This window comes from Melanostigma gelatinosum, assembly GCF_949748355.1.
Source record: "Melanostigma gelatinosum genome assembly, chromosome: 19".
Taxonomy (NCBI): Eukaryota; Metazoa; Chordata; class Actinopteri; order Perciformes; family Zoarcidae; genus Melanostigma; species Melanostigma gelatinosum.
In genome coordinates, this window is record NC_136652.1 from 10728859 (window position 1) to 10747314 (window position 18456).

Below are 18456 nucleotides of genomic sequence, written 5' to 3' on the forward strand. Positions count from 1 at the left end.
TCAACCAAATGCTGAGGTAGTTTGAATCACTTTTTGACAGAAAGGTTCTTAGCATGAATAAAAAAAATACAGTTATATTCACAGTCCACAAACTGTCCACAAGGTCTCGTTTAAATCAAAAAGAAGCACCTGCTGGCTGTTCATCTTGATGACATTGCAGATCCAAGCCTTGGTGCCCTGCCCCTATAACAAGGTCCATAGGGGCATCTCAATAAATGAACATGTTATATTATATTATATTATATAAGTGTTATTTACTGATTGTTTTCGTGTTGGAATACATGTTAAATATTTAACTGCCAAGTAATAATGCGTGTTTGATACTTACATTTTTTTTGCATTAAATCATACTGGGATGTTTGAACAACACAACATAAGAAAAACATACTCCATTACAAGTGAAAGCCCAGTACTCAAAAACTTTACCTTGGTAGGAATACAAAAGTATGATCTGAAAATGTACTTAAAGTAACAAAGAAGTACTCATCATGTAGAATGGCCTGTTTCAGAATGTTTTATCATTATGTATATTTAATTAGTAGATCTTTATTATTGATGCGTTAACATTGTTGTCACGGTAAAGCTTATATTTTACTTGTATTTAAATCTAACAATCTAATAAACAAACATCATATGAACCGATAAAATGTTTTTGCCTGAAAAGTAACAATAACAATAACAAATAAACGTAGGGGAGTAAAAAGTAAAATGTTTGATGTATGTAAGTAAAAGACTGGCATGAAATGTGAATAGAGCAAGTACCTCAAACCACAGAGTACATGAAAATAGGAGATATAGTTCAACAATTGAATTAACTGTAATGGTGAGAACGATAAAATAAATATGACAAACAATACTCGTTGACCCATAAAATTTAGATTTGCTGTCAAACGTTAAGTGGTGGTTGTGATTACATTTATGTGCGATTCCATATTAATGTGAAACATGATATAATAATTAAGTGACACAATAATACAAATAAATGCAACATTGAAACAATACCCACTTCACTACAAGAAATACGTGTTTTGCTACATTGTTTCTTTTAATTTGTGTTTTTTTCCAATTAACTCGTGCCTCGTGACGTCAGGCACTTTCTCTGCTGCGCTCGTTCGCTGTGCCTCTCTCTCTCTCGCTCGCTCGCGCTCCCTCACTCCGCGTGAAACAAAGTGTAGTGTCCGCGAGAGCCCGTAGGAAGCGAAAATAGAGAAACCGGAGAAAGGAGAGAATGGAGCGGCTGAATGCACAACAACAGGAGGAATAGTAACCCACGAAAAAAATAGAGAATTAAAGAAGACTGAAGACGGAGGAGAAGAGGGAGAGAACTCGCAGGAAAGAACTTTTTCCGGGGGGAGAAAACTGTTACAGACTCAAACGCGGCCACGTTTTAAAACATGGATACACTTTTCTCCGTATTCCTGGGACTCCTGTTTCTGTTTTCGGCAGTAGGTAACGTCTCCGGCCAGATACCGACAGGTAAGGACGAACACGGGGAAAATAAGACACTTAATGGTGTTTCCTGTTTGGAAAGTTTGGACTATTTTTCTCGTTTTTCTCCACCCGTGTAAGCGCATGAATCTGTTGGACAGGTGTGTTTAGGTGCAGGAGAAAAGTTATGTTCCGTGTTGAAAATGTACCCTCGTGCCGGTTTTATCGCTCTGTGGCAAAAAACAACAACAACCCTCTGATGCGAAACATTCAGGATTCGTGGAGTGAAGGAGCTTCTTTTTTTGTCACTGCTTGCTATAATGCGAAAGGTTTTTCTTGCGTGTCGTAGGTTCTTTAAAAGCTTCCGTGAGACGGTCGGCTCTTGTTTGAACTCAGCCTGTTTTGACAAGTGGGTCGGTTTCTACTTGCGCATAGCGACTCAATAGTTCGGTTGTGAACTCTTATCTTGAAGGGTTCAAACTAATTAACAATATTTCTTGCAAATATGAATGCAGCGTGTATTAGAAGCAGAGTGGGGCGCTTGTGCAGTGATAGGAAACACCGTTCCGTGCCGTGCCGCCGCCTCGCGAGCAGCGCGTGAATGGAGAAAAAAAAAGTTACGGTGTGCACGGAGATCGCCCACTAATAACTACAATATCCACAGTTACTGTCCCGGTGATGACTTATACTATGCACGTTTTTCACAGTGATCTGGTCGGTGTGGTTCTCTGTAGTCTGTGGTGTGTTTAAAGTCTTCAGAGAGGACTGTTTGCTCTTCTGTACGAGGCGATGGTCGGTTCGTTTTTCGCTCTTTTGCAAACCAAATTATCCTCTTCTGCTCCAACTTTATTTGCGCTGAATGCACTTAAACCTAATGATTGGGGGGAATATCGCCTATACGCCGATCGCCTGTTTGATTGCATGTATTTTTCTTTTTTGCGCCGCGCTGTTTAACTTAAGGGAGAGATCAAGAGGAGTAGGTTTATTCCGATATTTTATACAATCTGAATCTGTGAAGATTTATGATGTCGGATGTGATTTTGTTGTATGGGCTGCCAGCAATGCGGAGGGCATGCACCTAAACTTAAAAATAGTCCGAGGTGAACTACATGCAACCGTGTGCACGACCATGACATTAACACTCTTCAATAAAATTATCCGTGGATGCACGGGACCTTTTCTCTTTTCTCTTGGACTTTAGTTGAAACAGTGACCCGCTTTGCAAAGTGTCTCTGCTCCCGTTTCGTCCGTCTATTCTGCAGAAACACGTATGCGCTCCAGAGATAGAGACAGAGAGGGAAAAAGCTGCTGCCTGCAGTGCTCCGGGACAATGCCAATATGCAAGTGTCTCCTAAATGAACTCCAGAAGGGAACATCCTATAGACGTGTGTTCTGGTGCAGGACTGATCGCACGCGGAGAAAAAAACAAAGTCCGTATACATTTTTTCTGCATCTTGCGCAGGCAAAACTCTCTCTCGTACCTGCGTCTCGGTCTGCGTGCACTGCTGTGGGTTTTATTTACGCATTCAGCAGTTTGTTCGTCTCTGAACTCCAACACGCGCGCACGCACGCGCGCACACGAACACAGAGAGAAAGAGAGACCCACACAGCTGTTAGAAAGCTCACCTCCAAAATCACACTTCAAACTATACAGGACCGTAATAACGGACACACCGCGCTCCATTGAAGCGCTGGAAATCACCAGAAATGGTATAAGAACGTCTTTTCTGCTTCAGAATTCGCTTTGGCTTGTTAATGCTTTGCATAGAAATTCCTCATTAATTACCACTTCATCTGTGAACGTTTTATTGCCCCCCCCCCCCCCCCCTCCTCCTCCTCCTCTTCTTCTTTCCCTCCCTTGTGGCCATTTGGCCCTCTGGGTAGCAAATGTGTGGAATTTCTTTTGAGGCCTCTTTGGGGAATTTAAGTGCTGTTAATTTGCAAGTAAATACCAGCGACTTGATGCAGCCTTACAGAGGGTGGAGGTGGGCTGTCGTTAGTGTGGGAAGGGGGTTGGGAAAGACAAGTTGCAGTCTGTTGTGTTGCAGAATAAAAAATAAAAAATGTATACATTTCTGAATAAAAGCAAGCAGCAGCGTTAATTTAAGGAAATCAGATGCAGGAAAATGATCGTTTGATTGCAATGAGAGGACCCAATTCCCAGGGGTAAAAGGGTTATGACCATCGCATTCTCTGTTTACACTGTGGATCCTAATTTATGAGGAATTCGAAGACAACGTGGATTCATCACATTCTCTTTGCATTTGATGCAAAGAGGGGGAAGAATGCCTGCAAGATTTACCAGCCGTTTCCGCCACTGACAGCACTTTCATTTGATCACAACGGATGACACCGATAGGGTTACAGTTTTTCTCAATTGCTAAAACACTAAAACCCATTGGCTGAACAAAGTTGCCTGAACTCATTTAGCTAATTGTGCAGTCTGTTGTCAATACCTTAAACTATGTCACATGGTAAAACACAATTTGCAGATCTCACTTCGACTTTTCAGCAAAACTCCAAACACATTCTCAGTCTCAAAACACATTCTGCACTCTAATGCACATGTCATCCATACTGGTAAACACAAGTGGCAACAATCAAATACAAATAGAGAACACATGTCATTGATTAAACACAATCACTCAAAATGGATTTCACTTGTATCAAATGATGTGACACAACCAATATTAGCCAGCTCAGAGAGCAAACAGGTGGTTGAAGGTGGGAAGGAGAAAGTCTGAGAATGGATAGAAGAAACAATGTGAGAGGACATGGTGCTTTCTATTTGTTACAGTAACAGTACTGACTGCTCAATAGATGTTGACTGGTTGCAGGTTCATATCAACAAAGAACAAGAACTACAGTATCACAGAGACAAAGGACACGTTTGTGAGATGCAGGGTACAGTACTGTAAAAATAGGGGCACAAGGAGGAGGAAGAACAAAATAAATTGCAAAGAGCAAAGCACAGTAGTCATTTCTGATCCATTTTGAGCTACTGTAATAGAACATGTTTTCGTTCATATGAAATTTGTTTTGAGATTAAAAATCTACTTCTCCCTGAGAACTATATGTTTTGAACAATGTGTTTTCTATTTATTGGTGTATTGTTTACAGACTGCTTGATGGTGTATATTATTTTGATCACTTTGTTTATGATTTGAGAGCAGTGTTTGATTTTGAGCACAGGTAAAACAGTTTTGAGGTGAAAGTTTCATTTTGCAAGAGGATTCAGAGGTTTTGTAAATAGTGCTTGAAGATGAGGTTTTGTGTTTACAGTTTTGAGAGAATGGGTGACCGTTTCAAGAAATGTGTCTTAGCAATCGAGAAAAACTGTAATAGGCTGCTGTCAGTGTGAACTGTCACTGAGGAAAAAGTGGTGATCATTATATCCGAAGCCAATAATGAGAGATGTGTGTTGGGGTGCAGCATCAGCAGCCGTTGCTCTCTGAAATCACTGACAAGGACGAGGAAATCAGTGGCACCGATTTAAAACCGTCCATCACATTTGAACAAAGTCACTTTGAGTTTGTGTTGAGAAGGTTTTTCCTCTAAATCTGTCTCATTTCCTTCTTTATCTTCTAGTTTCCCCATTTAGAAAGTCAAACTACAAATGAAGGCATTTATTCAAATCTGCCTCTCCCTCGTCTCTTATCACGCTGTTTTGCAGCAGGTTTGTTTTGGCCTATCGCTTGCAAAGCCAGCGTAATAAATGTGAACGGATGTAGCCGAGTTTATGTTAATTTGACAACTTTCTAAATCTGTCTCCTCTCTGATCGAGCTGTGACACAGATTCCGGTCGTCTTTAATCTTAATGAAGTGAAAAAATTGTTTTCCATTAGGGTCTCCAGACGAATTAGAAGGCTGTCGCTGCTGCTGAACACCACATCTGAGCTGGTTTAATTATAATTGTAAATTATTTTAGTATTTTGAACATTAGGACCAAGTTGGTTTTGATTATAATTACTTTTTGGCTCCATTTGGAAGCTGGAGAAAAATTGTGTTTTCCCCCAGAAAGGCGAGCGAATAGAGAGTGATAGTGAAAAGAGGAGGAGAAGGGGGAGGGGGTAAAAAGAAATGCAAGCATTGGTTTTTTGGCCGTGGGCATCTTCTCCACTCAAGAGACTGTAAAAATGGCAGCAGGGAGGGAGTGTGTGAGTGTGTTTCTCTGTTATGCCCTGTGTGTGTGTGTTTGTTGAACAAATGTGTGTGTCGACTCATGTGTGTTGCTGTCATGTTGTGGAAAATCTCTATGAATAGTCGGGAGAAGAGTGTAAAGTGTTTTCAAATCAATGTCTATCAGTATAGAATTCACGTATTTGATAATTCTAACCACGGTTTTTACAACAAACCAATTGTAGTCAAGCGATCTGTGTTACGATCTCAAAATGTTTTTTATTCTGAGTTAAATCATCACCGTATAACACAATCCTATTTTCTACGTAAAAGCGTGTAACAGTGATACGTCAGAAAACGAAAAAGGGAGTTTACATGAACCATTCGTAAAACGAAACCACGAACGTCAAAACCAATTGAGTTACCCAAATAATAATGACTACTTGACCACTCATCTGTGTCTGTTAAATCATATGACCTTCGTATAATTTTACCATTACTTTTATAATTGGAATTTTAACTTTCTTACCCGATATTGTAGAAATTAGTTATTTTTCGTTGGATTCGCGTGCCGTCAATCAGAAACTCCCTCAGTTCCGCCGGTTCTCTCTCTCTTGTCTAATGAGGTATAAGACGGGAAACTTCAGTTTTGGATTCCTGGGAGAGGCCTCTCCTCCGGTCAGTCCCTCTGGAGCTCTGATAGACAGTCAGCGAATCCTGCCGACAACGCCAAATTGTTGTGGAAAATCTCTATGAATAGTCGGGAGAAGAGTGCAAAGTGTTTTCAAATCAATGTCGAATGAAACAGAGTTTTGATGAGTGATCAAAGTTGTAATCGTCAATTTTATTTGCTTGCAAGCAAAGAGAACACAGTCTCACAGATGCATCACCGTCATCTGCAAGAGGTGCTCTGACAACACAGTCAGATGCATGGACATTTATACTCAGCCAGCATGCTGTAATCTTGCTTCGTAGAAAATAATAAACAAAGAAGACAGAAGAAGAGTGTCCTGTCTTCACGATAACCTGAAGGCGCTGATTGGTCTGTTTACAAATCCCTTTGTTCCCAGTTTGCCCCACAATAAACCATGGATACACTCAGCCAGGTGCTTCCTTTGATATCACTGTGACCTGATCAAAGAGTTAAGTCACAGTATTGCGGAGACGGAATAAACCTGTTTTACCATCACACATCACATATGCCTGCAGAGGGTCATGCCCTTCAGCTGATTCTCATCAAGGAAATACCGTAATCAAGACCTCTGTGTGTCTCCGTCTTTGAGGACAGAAACAATGCACAGGATAACCGATAACAAGACACCTGGAGACGACACTTACTAGAATCATCTACTGAAACAAGGTTTGGTGCCTGCACTGTTAAAGACTTACATTCTTTAATCCTAAAGCATAAGACTATGACATATTTCCCCATAACAGTCACTTAAAGAGAAAAGAGGGAGGCCGATGCTTTTAAGCCCTCCGGAGTACAGTGGTACAAAGATGAGCATGTGGAATGTTTGCCTCTCGTTCACATTCATGTGAAACGGCCTTCTCATTCTACTCGTGCCGTGTAACATGGCACCAAATCAAAGAGAGCTTTGTTTGTTCTCTCTTTTATAAGTAATGCTTCAGTCCGCTGTCTTTCAGATCCATCTTAATGTCTTCTCTTCAAATCAAATGCCACTTTTGCACAAGAGCCTGTCTGTTTCTACAGATCTCAATTTAGTGATAGATTTAAAAAGAAAAAACGAGAAAAAACCCCCATCTCTTTGAAAGTACTGGCTCATATCTTCAGTCGTTTGGGGATGATGTCTGTGCACACACAAGCATGCGAGTGTGTGTAAATGTAATTAATCTGTTGAGAGAATTCATTAGCTAATCCGTCATTAGACTGTGTGTGTGTGGATGAATGGATTTGGAGGTTTGTGTTGAAAAATGGATTCGCGACACACAGCGACTGTGCAACCTTTAGCCGTTAGTTAAGGATGAGGGAGAGTGAGAACATGACATGATTGACACATATGATTCAGATTCCATACACCGCGCTGTGCACAAGAGGACGCTTTGGTACTCATGAGAAGAAACGTTGTGACGGCAAACTAAGACATCTGAATTAGTCCATGTTTATGATGATTAATGGTATATATACATTATTAATGAAGAACCAGAGCTCTGATACATCATGGTGTGACATCGCTGCTTCGTTTACCTGCCTTCATAGACCTTTAATTAATCAGTTACTCCATCTACAGAAGATTCATCCTTGATTGTAGCCATTTTTCAAACAATATGCCAAACATTCACTTGCTCTTCATTGCAGTGGTTTGCGGTTTTGAACTGAATATCTTTAGGTTTTGAACCGTATTGAAGACAAAACATGCAATTTTTCAGACATCATCTTGAGCGTTGAGAAACTGTGATTGGCATTGTTTTTCACAATTTTTGACATTTTGTACATTAAATGATGACTTTAGAATATAATCAGTAGGGCGGCCCCCTCTCAGTTGATTAGTTAACTAAGATGAGCACAATCAGTAATGAAAACAATCATAAGTTGTCTACAAATTCTGAGAATATGTCAAATCTTTGTCCAACAAAAAAAAAGATTTATTTAAAAATGATGTAACAGAGAAAAGTAGCAAATCATGACATTTGAGAAGCTGAAACCAGAGAATCTTTGAGTTGTTGCTTTGAATAACGGAGTCAAATATCAACATATCTGCGGATTAAATCTCTGCAGCCGGACTAATTGATTAATCAACAAATTGTTGCAGCACCTTTTGATCCCCATGAAGCCTGTGCTGTTTAACATGCTGATAGAAATAGGGGAACAAGGACCTCCATCTAGTTGTGCTCATGTAAAACTCTGTTATTTTTAGTCTTTCTGGTGGAGTAGATACAAGGCCAAGTGAGAAGCAGCATGACATGAACACATAGTCTTCAGTGGAAGAAGCAGGTACTGCAACATCAAGGTGTATCAGAAAAATCTGTTACCGTCGACCTTTTTTTAGATCTTCACTTCTTTCTCACCTCAGGCGAGCTGATAACTCAATAGTTCAACTTTTCCTCATTAGATTCTGTTGTTTCCATTCAGGCAGATTATGCACAGTTTGTAAAATGAACATTAAAAACAGGTTGATGGAAATGTAGATACTGTTATGTGATTGGTGTGAATCTTCAGTCAGCGAGCAGGAAGTGAAACGCAAGAAAGTGTGAAAGTCTCATTGGAAATGAAGGTTGGCAGTGCGTCCAAAACAAATCCCCATCCCCAAAATATCACATCCCTGATGAATGATGGTATTAGTCCAGTATCATCAATCTCCGCTCTGCCCTGTTTGGCTCTGGTCACAGCTATCGGTACAAGGGGGCCTAGAAACACCCCGCTGCCTCGCAGACACACACACACACACACACACACACACACACACACACACACACACACACACACACACACACACACACTTACACACATGGCTGGCTAATGACAGATTAAGTAATCAACACTCTCAGTTGATTAATTACATTAGAGTGCACACACACAGACACACACAGTCTCTCTTTCCCACACACACACAGATGTGAGCTGCATCAGTACCAGTTGTGTCGTCTTGTGTGGTGATAATGATATTTAAAATATCGTCTTGGCTGGTGTGTGTGTGTGTGTGAGGGAGAAAGGGTTTGAGAGAAGTGGCGCCAGGTGACGACCGTCTTGGGAAAATGCTTATTTTTAGGGTCACTGTGAGGTGAAGGGTTGAGGTTAGGCATCTGGTGGCTAAAGGTACGTCATAGGTTTTGCTCTACTTTTGAGTCTTTCTTCAACTTCGTTGTTGTTGCCTTCACAACGATACCCCTTAACATACAACTATATCAAACTTAAGGCAATGCCATTCAGGCAAGATATTTTCCACAATATGCGTTCGCTACCTTTTAGACCTTTTATTTTCTGCAATAATCCAATGGAAATATCCCGATGGACCTTTGTCGAGGGAGCCGGTGCGATGCTGCAAAAAAACGTGATCCCTGCGCCACTCTGTAACTGCCTGAATAAAAACACAATCCAAAATTGGAATTGAGATCAGAAACTGTTCAGAATATTTTAAGACATATACGTATAAAAGAAAGTGCTTGGTGTCAGATGTTTTGATATGGGACAGTTTTTGATACTTGTTGCTATGAACATAATTAAGCTGGTACCAAAGGGAAGTGGTAGTCCTTCTTCAAATATATGCTGAAACTAAAACAACACAGCTGTTTTTGTCCTTCTGTATGTGTCTATACACCTGTGCATGCTTTCCGATCTAACTCTGTCTTATTATCCTCTGCTTCGCTTCGGTTGGACCCAGCTCACATGGGGCGCGCTGAGAAGGGTGAGTTACGAGTGGCCGGCCAAGAGCTGAGCTTCATCCGTCATCGTCACCATCATCGTCATTAGTGTTGTCATCGTAAACCCACAGTCTTCACTTTAACTGTCACCTGAAGTTCCCTTTTCGATGTGTAGACATTGTTTCCTCATCCACAATCATCCCGTCTTTCACCGACCAGCCCACTTAGACTTCATGCTTATTGTACACCGTCTTTTAGAATATTACTAACACCTTTATAATCCAGTATTAAAGTGCAGTGTGCAGAGATTTTTAGACTGTAGGACCATGAAGTATTTGGTTCTTGCTGGAACCATTTGATGAAATGTCAAAATGGTTTCAGTGCCTCTCAGACGTTTGTCTGCAGCTATTCGCTCCCTGGGAGTCATTTTGACCAAGTTGCTTCTAATCGATGAAACCTTTGAAGCGCTCGTGCACCGGTTTGCAGTTGTCTGTCTTTGTGAGCCTGCCGACCTGTCTGTCTGGTAATCTACGTGCCATTTGTCGGTGGGTGTCCCCTGCTGTGTTCGTCTGTCTCTCTCTGTCTTTGTGTAGTCAGACAGCTGCCGGGAGGTTTGAAGCTTCCAGGTGCTGTTTGTTCAGTCGAGCCTGGTCTTTAATAAAAAGGGAGCTCTGAGTAACTTTGTTCCTGCAGCATCCGACCACACTCTTCTTCTTCTAACTGTCCACTGCGGCAACGACATACCCGCTCATTCTGTCTCACACGTATCCTCTATCTTCCCCTACCCCCCCCCCCCCCCCCCTCTTGTCTTTCTCACTTTCCCACATAAACACTCACAGCGGACGGTTGTTAATGAGGGAGTTGTTTTTTGGTCGTGAAAGTGACAGGTTGGTAAAATACTCCGCAGTCACTTCACACTGCAGGGTCTCACAGAGACATCACTGTGGAGTTTTGGTATCCCACAAAGCCTTGCTGTGTGACAGAATCAAAGCAAATATGTTGTTTACGTGTATATTTACAAAAAAATTCAAAGGCAAATAAATCCACAGTGAAGGTCACATTCTGGTTAATTCTCAAAAACGGAGAAATAAGCTTTGATTTCTTGTATGAGTGTGGGAGCCAAACACAGGATTTGGAGCACTATGCTCCAAAACCCAAATGATTTAATACAAAAATAATAGAGACCGAATGAAAGCCCAGCGAGGCAGAAATGCTGTCGGTTCATATTAAGCAGGACAGGTTCTTGAAAAGGGGATTTGGCAGGTTCTACATCCGCTCTCACGAATCTCACTAGATCACACTTGACTGAGAGTTCTTACCTGATAGTTTGTAGATGAGGTAGAAATGAATAAAGCTGTAGTGTTTTAAAGAATAGGTGTACCGGTTTAGTCATTTGAAGTTGATTTGGTTGATTGGTGTACTTGCTACATATCTCTATTCATTCAAAATCTAATTTAAATCAAGTTCTGTTGTTTTATTTTCCTATTGTGAATAACTCACGACTCCAAAGACTTAACATCCTCCGCATCCAGTCAAGCTTTCAATTTCCCATCTGCAGTAAATCTCCAGTTTTCCTGTTGTAACTGAACTGTGTCCCACATGTTCTGCAAATGTTTGATGATGCTATGGTCGGGACATTCTTGTGACTCAGTTGGTTAAAGTGTAACCAGGCGTCCTCGCTTGAATCTGTTTCATACCCTCTCTTGTCTTCCTCGGCTATGAAATACACAACACGTGACAAGATGCCCCAAAATAATCTTTGTGGAGTATTTCAATGGGAAGCATGACTTTTTAGAGGCATGTGCCTTTAAAGTGTCCTTGCTGTGGCTATTTTTGTCACCCTCAAAGCTCTTAAAGAGACACTTTAGACAAATTAAGATAAGAATATGCCTCTAAAGTGGCAGGAAACATCAGAATGTGTTCAAGAAGACGCTCTTTGTTTTGTTTCGCTTTAGTTTAGGCAGCATTTTCTTTGTCTCTACGTTTATTAAATGTGACAACAAAGCCGTGTGTGTGTGTGTGTGTGTGTATGAAGGAATGAGCCTCTTCATGTTAACCTTCAGGTGGACTGGCTTTATAGACATGACCGTAGGGCTCGTGTGTGTGTGGGTGTGTGTGTGTGTGTGTGTGTGTGTGTGTGTGTGTGTGTGTGTGTGTGCGTGCGCTAAAGGCAGTGGCTGAAGTGGTTTCCATTAGTCCAGTTAAGACGACATCTGTCATGAAGCTTTACACACAGACACGCACACACACACACAAGTAGCCATAAGCTATCTCTGTGCAGTATACCACATCGAGTCTCATTCCTGATCTCTGTGTGTCGTCCAATGATAAAATCCCAGAGGACATTCTGCTACAGTCACTTTCAGCCACAGCGTGTACATCCTGGTATCTCAAAAATACACTCTTTTTACTGTTCTTACACTCTTTTCCAATAACCCTCTCTTCTGCCCTTTAAGCTGATTCCAGTTCAAGAGCAGTAGAAAGCTTTCGAGATATATAAACCCACTCTGTGTGTGTGTGTGTGTAGGTGTGTGTAGGTGTGTGTGTGTGTGTGTGTGTGAGAGAATCAGGAGCTCACAGGCGGATGACCAGTCCATTAAGATTAGCGTCTCCATCCCAGACCATGTATCTTCACATCACCGTGATGCTGGTCCTCTAAGCGGAGATTTAAATCTTCTAGCAGATATTCCACAGCTATCTTTTTCCCCTCTAAATGACGTTACACATTTTATCTGTCTGTCTGCTATCCTAATCTGTCATTTGGTCTGTCTGTCTGCCAGCGTGTGTGTGTGTGTGTTTTTTTTTTGTGTGTGTGTCCGTCCTGTCTGCAGATGACTGCAGACACATGGTCAGCCTGACAGCCTTTGCCTGCATGTATACGCAGACAGTCAATCACTCCAGCAGACAGACGTGTGTGTGTGTGTGTGTGTGTGTGTGTGCGGGACAGGCATTTAAATGTTGAACATCTGTCTGTCACTTTCCTGGTTGGTCCTCTGCAGCCTCTACTGAAACACTGTGTGTGATGAAGTCGTATCAATAGCTTAGTCCCACATATTTAACAGGAACACATTAGAGTACAGCTTACGGTGTGTATTGATTAATGATGTCTTAATTGTCTCCAAAACGAGCCTTATTTGTATGAATACAATGGAGATTGTAAATATAATTAATATATGAAGCTCATCAACCTTTGATTTCTGCGATCATAAATCAGTATCCCCCTCACTCATGTTTAATTTTCCACTTTACTGGTAAATGTATTTTACAGAGAGCTGAGCCCAAGGACTCACACACTCAATGAAATAAAAGCGATGCAATATTTGATTAACCAAGTGATCAATAGAAAATTATTTGACAACAAATTAGATTATACAGCAGCCGTGGAAGTTATTTATCAAATCATATTTCCAAATATTTGCTGCTTCCAGAGTTTTATGGCATTGCAAATTTAATATCTTTGGGGTTTTGGACACAAAGTAAAATGTTTGAAGCTTAATTTTATCTTCAGCTCACTCAAATGTATTTTTGCACAGAGCAGGGACAGTAGATTGGGTACTCCAACACTCGCATTGGAGTGCATATCGTCTTAGCCAGAACAGACCCGGGTCCAGACCTTTGACTCCGCCCACTCCAACGTGTTCCAGGTGACCCATTTCTCTGGAATGGTGACATGAAATGAGGGCGTTGCTATTTCGTTTTTTACTTCGCTCTGCTCCACTTTTACAAAGCAGTGGCGATGCAGCAGTGTTGACTTAAAATGGCGTTAGAATTAATAAGTATTACTTCCTGGTAGTCTTGAATGGGCCTTTGCAACTGAAATGCATGCTTCTCAGGGGGGTCACACATAATGTGTAAACATCTTAGTATGGTACTAAAGTTTAAATATACAGCACCACCAACAGCTTCAGCTGACAGAGGGAACAGGGCAGCTTCGTACCTCCAAACATTCCGCAGTTCAGATTTATTTCCATGCTTTCATGGAACTAAAACAATAGTTTTTCCACGGTTATTATGGCTTTTTAGGGTTAGGATACCTACCGAGGCCGTATTTACTGAAGTACAAGTTCAATACATGTTGCTTTTGAATGGTGCAGACAGTGCGTCCTTTCCACTGGAAGTGATAAGAAGGCAGTGCAGTGGAATTACCAACGGACACAAAGCAAACATGGGAAGCAAGAAAAACACCAAAATAGGACACGTGAGGTTTTCATTGGGAGGTAGTCTTATTGTGAAAGCATTTCTTTTTTTTATGTTGATACTCCCCAGTGCAACACACACACACACACACACACACACACACACACACACACACACACACAAGTGATGTTGATACTGTGCAGACTCCACCGTGTCTGGTGGAGTCGAGCAAAGTTCTTCTCTCCTCGCCTCCCTTTTTTTGTTGAACACATCCAAGTAGGACTCCCTCCTTTTCTCCCCATCCAAGCTTCTCCTAACTGTTATTTTACCTCATTCCCCTCTTCCCTCCTTTTCCTTGGAATTTATGGCCCACTAGCCTAAACAAAGCAACACAACGTTTATCAAACCCTCCCCCCCTTCTCATGTTCTCATCTCTCCCTTCTTGGCCTCCTCCTCCATCTTCCCACCTCCAGTTCCCCCTCTTTCTCCCCCCCCCCATTTCTCCAGTTTCAGTGTTTCCCCCTTCCAAAGACCCACAACAAAAACCAAGGGTGGGATTTTGTGTTCCTAAATCCAGACAGAATAGTGTTGTATTACAGGGATTAGGTGCGTCGATTCTCTTTAAGGTGGAAATTATTAAGGGAGCTATACACATGGCAACACAGGCGTAGCACGGGACCGAAAGGAGAATGAGACCAATACAGTACTTTTAGAACAAATTTAAAGTAAGTGAAGTGAGTTGCTTATTATGGGCTGGACAATAATCAGTTATAAAAATAGTCTGAGAGAGAATTTGTCGACTGATGACTCAATTAATCAACTCATGTATTCAGCTTGTTACAACATGTTAATGAAAACTCTTAAACAAATACATTAACTCAAATATAACTACAAGAGTAGGGAAGTCAATTTACAACCAGTTGAAGTCAATTGAGCTGCCAAACGAAACAAAGTTTCCGTATATGTTTTATCTGATCGCTCAAAAACGAAAGAACAAATTCCTCTCTACAGTGTCATGCTGGCACACAACAATCTCACCCCTTCGTCTCTGACTCACACCCTCCTGTATCACGTCAAGGTCTCTTTCTCCTTTTCTCTTTCTCTTTCTCTGTCTCGCTATCTCTCGGCCATGTTCCGGAATGCTTTTGTTCGTGTTTTCTCTCTGCTCTGTCTTCAGTTTAGCCAGATTTACTTTGACTCACACACACACTGAATATAAGTCTTTGTAGAAGAAACCGTCTCTTTGTATTAAGTGGCAAGGTTAACTGTCACTATGTCTCTATTGGGCCAAAGGTAAATACAAGTGTCTGTGTGTGTTTGTGTGTGCATCTCATGTGCGTGCGTGTGTGTGTGTGTGAGCCAAGCGAGCTGTCTCGTCGGAGTAACGGTTAGCAGATACAGCTCTACCTCCCCTTGACACACACTGTCTCTTACACTCATCCTCACACACACACACACAAACACATGCATACAATACCACCTTAACACACAGCGTCGCTCTGTCTCGTAGGGTTAGTCACTCACTACAAAGTGAGCTGCATGAAGTTAAGTGCGGGTTTGAAAGCGAACCACTGCAGTCTGTGTGCTGAGCGCTCAGAGGGGATGTTTGAGATGAAAACCTCCAGTGACAATCTGTAGAATACTTAGAATTTATCTAATGCTCTTGTTCGTTATGTACACAAATATTACAATATTGAAAGCTATGTCTATTGTTCTTCATCCATTGTCGTATCTACAGAGCTTTTATTAAATCTCTCCAGAGTCGCTACATTTAAAACGTCTGGAACCAGTCTCTGACAGACACGATAGGAAACACTGTTTAGTAGACAAGTTAGAAATACGACCTGTTGTCACATTTCAATTTCTGTATGACCCCTAGCCCTCAAAAGTACATCACCGTGCAAAGATAGCTAATCGAGTTTTAATCTGGTTTTGTCGCAGTCATGTTACCCAGGGGCCTGTTTCACAAAAGCGATTAGCCAGCATATTCCAGATACATTTAAAAGTCCCACAGGGCTCTCAGATGATCACGCATTGGGGCGCTAGCGCGGCAGAGGAAAGGTGGCGAGTCTCAAGTTATGACCCATTTTCAGAATGGCCACAATTACGAGAAAAAAAAAATCCTTTTTGTATTCCCTTTGATGCAAACATTTAGATTTGACCCATTTTGAAGAACTACTGTGGTCGGTGTCCTCTCTGACACACAAACGGTGATTCTGATGTCTGCCTTGTCTTTAGCGAGCACTGCTTTGTACTCGTTATAACTTTGGCCCTTTAGCGAAGCACTTAACCTGCGACTGATACGGTGGCACTGCCGCAGTGGCCCCCAGCAGAACGCTGTAGTTACAGTGGGACAGCTCCCGAGTGTGTAACCTTGTGAGTGTCGAGCAGCGTGGCTACAAGCACAACTGGTCCCTGGGTAGATAAAGGTTAAAGTCTAGCCATGGGCTAACTTTCGCCTCCCTTTCTGCAGTCTGCTATCACACCTCCCCCTCCACACACACACACATACACACACACACACCTCTGGATGGAGCGAGAGAAAGTCAGCCACATGTGGTTTCGGTTAGCCACACGTTTCCCTCACACTGGCCCCAAACTAACCACAATACCATGGTCAAGTACATGTGTGTGTCTCACGTTCAGTGTTCAGCATTTGCCACTGTGTTGTCGCTTGTAAATCTTTGTAAGTCCGTACGTGTGTGTGTGTGTGTGTGTGTGTGAATGCATGTCCCAGCCCGAGGCAGAGTCGAGTAGAACAGTGAATCAAGGTTAGTGGTCCAAAGAGAGAAAGAGAGATTGAAGGAGGGAGGAGGGGGGGGCTTTAATCGAGGCAGCAGAAGTGGGAGAGGGAGTGAAAGAGGAGAAGGAGAGCGACTGCAGTTTCTTTTTTTTCTAGCTGTGTGTATGACCAAAACATAACTATTTCATCATTAAATAGCTGAGCTGGTGATGTTGAGGCGTATCAATGTGGACTATAAAGCAGGCCATGGACATGGCAGGGATTTTATGTCATGTGGGTTTATAGCAAATAATCTTAACCTCTTAAATGTCATTGGGTCGGTCACTACAAACACATGTTGCTCAGATGAACGTTGTTCAAACGCTCTCTTCCCGAATGTGTCAGGCTCGATGTGGTGAAAATTAAATGGGTTTGAATAGTTCTCTCCACTTTAGGACCCAAATCTACTCGAGGGAAACACAAAGAGAGACTTTTAACCTGTTAACCCCGTCACTGCACGTGTAAAACAAATAGTTTGTTCTATATTTAATGTTTGGATGATGAGTTTGTACCATAGAAAGCTGCTCAACGCGTCGCTCTCTCTTCTGGGAATCCTCTGATCGCGAGTTTCTTCTTGGAATCAGAAGAAAAAAATCAACAGCCTGTTGCTGGCAACCAACGCATCCTAGAAAAGTGAGAAACCGCCACCTACTCAACATGGAATTAGGATGCCACGCTTCTTCTAAACGACACTGTGAACAATCATTGTAAATCATTTTTCTTGGCTGCTGTGATATCAATTTAGTGTGTTATTGGAGTATAATGAAGAATGTTTTAACAAACTTAATGCTACTATATCTTGGGACTGTGACTGTGATTCTTTTTTTGGCTTTTTCAATAAGATCCTTGAGAAAGCTTTCTCTGCTTTTTATACGTGTGTTCAAGGAGGATTTGCAGATTAAAGCAGCGCTGTTGTCTATTTTGAATAATGTACAATATGAGGGTAACTGGAGTGAAATTAATTGATTTCTAGGTTTGGACCGTGACCAGTGGCAGCATTTCTAGTGGCCACGTACTGAATCCAATCGCCTTCCATTCATGAACCCTGTAAATGGAAAGTTGGAAGGTTGAAGTCATAACCACGATAATAAGCTATTTAATGTACGTTACAGGCCCTAACCACATGGACTATAATCCGTCACAAAGTGGAGGCGAATGAATTATACAGGCAGATAAAAGTCTGTGGGGAAGTGAAGGAGACAGATCTGTTTGAAGTGCGATAAGAAACTACGCAAGAACAGAGCTGATCAGAGCAGACTGACACAACAAACTCGCAGCTGCACCGTCTCATTCCTCACCTCCTCCATATCTGCTGATAACCACGGAGCAGCGAGACAGACGGGGGGAGGGAGGGAGGGAGGGAGTGAAAGTTCTGCTGGTTTGATAGAAGACAGGTCTTGGGTTTCCTTTGTCTCGTCTCCTCAGAAGCTTCTCGTCCCTTTGACCAGCAGAAAGAAAGATAAATACGAGTTGTTAACCCATATTCACACAGGCAGAGAGTTGAGAGCAGGACTTTGTTCCTTGTTCCCGTGTGTGTGTGTGTGTGTGTGTGTGTGTGTGTTTACATTGCTAACTGGCTGTGCAGAGACTGATTGGTTTCTGCTGTGAAATCCGTCTGTTTGTCTTGTAGGGGCCTGTTTCTTTTCCCACATTCTTCAGCTTTCGGC

The 18456-nt window shown here is 41.9% G+C and overlaps 1 protein-coding gene across 8 annotated transcripts in view; it reads left to right on the forward strand.

Annotated features, from left to right (window-relative positions):
• The first annotated feature begins 1186 nt into the window (after positions 1-1186).
• ptprk (protein tyrosine phosphatase receptor type K) overlaps positions 1187-18456 on the forward strand; it is a 301307-nt gene continuing 284037 nt past the window's right edge. For all 8 annotated transcript variants that reach the window (XR_013772872.1, XM_079290794.1, XM_079290796.1 and 5 more), the window contains exon 1: positions 1187-1476. Coding sequence is in view for 7 of the 8 variants with exons in the window: in XM_079290794.1 (XP_079146920.1) it covers positions 1395-1476 (82 nt within the window). In the remaining variant the exon portion in view is untranslated. The remainder of the gene's footprint in view (positions 1477-18456) is intronic.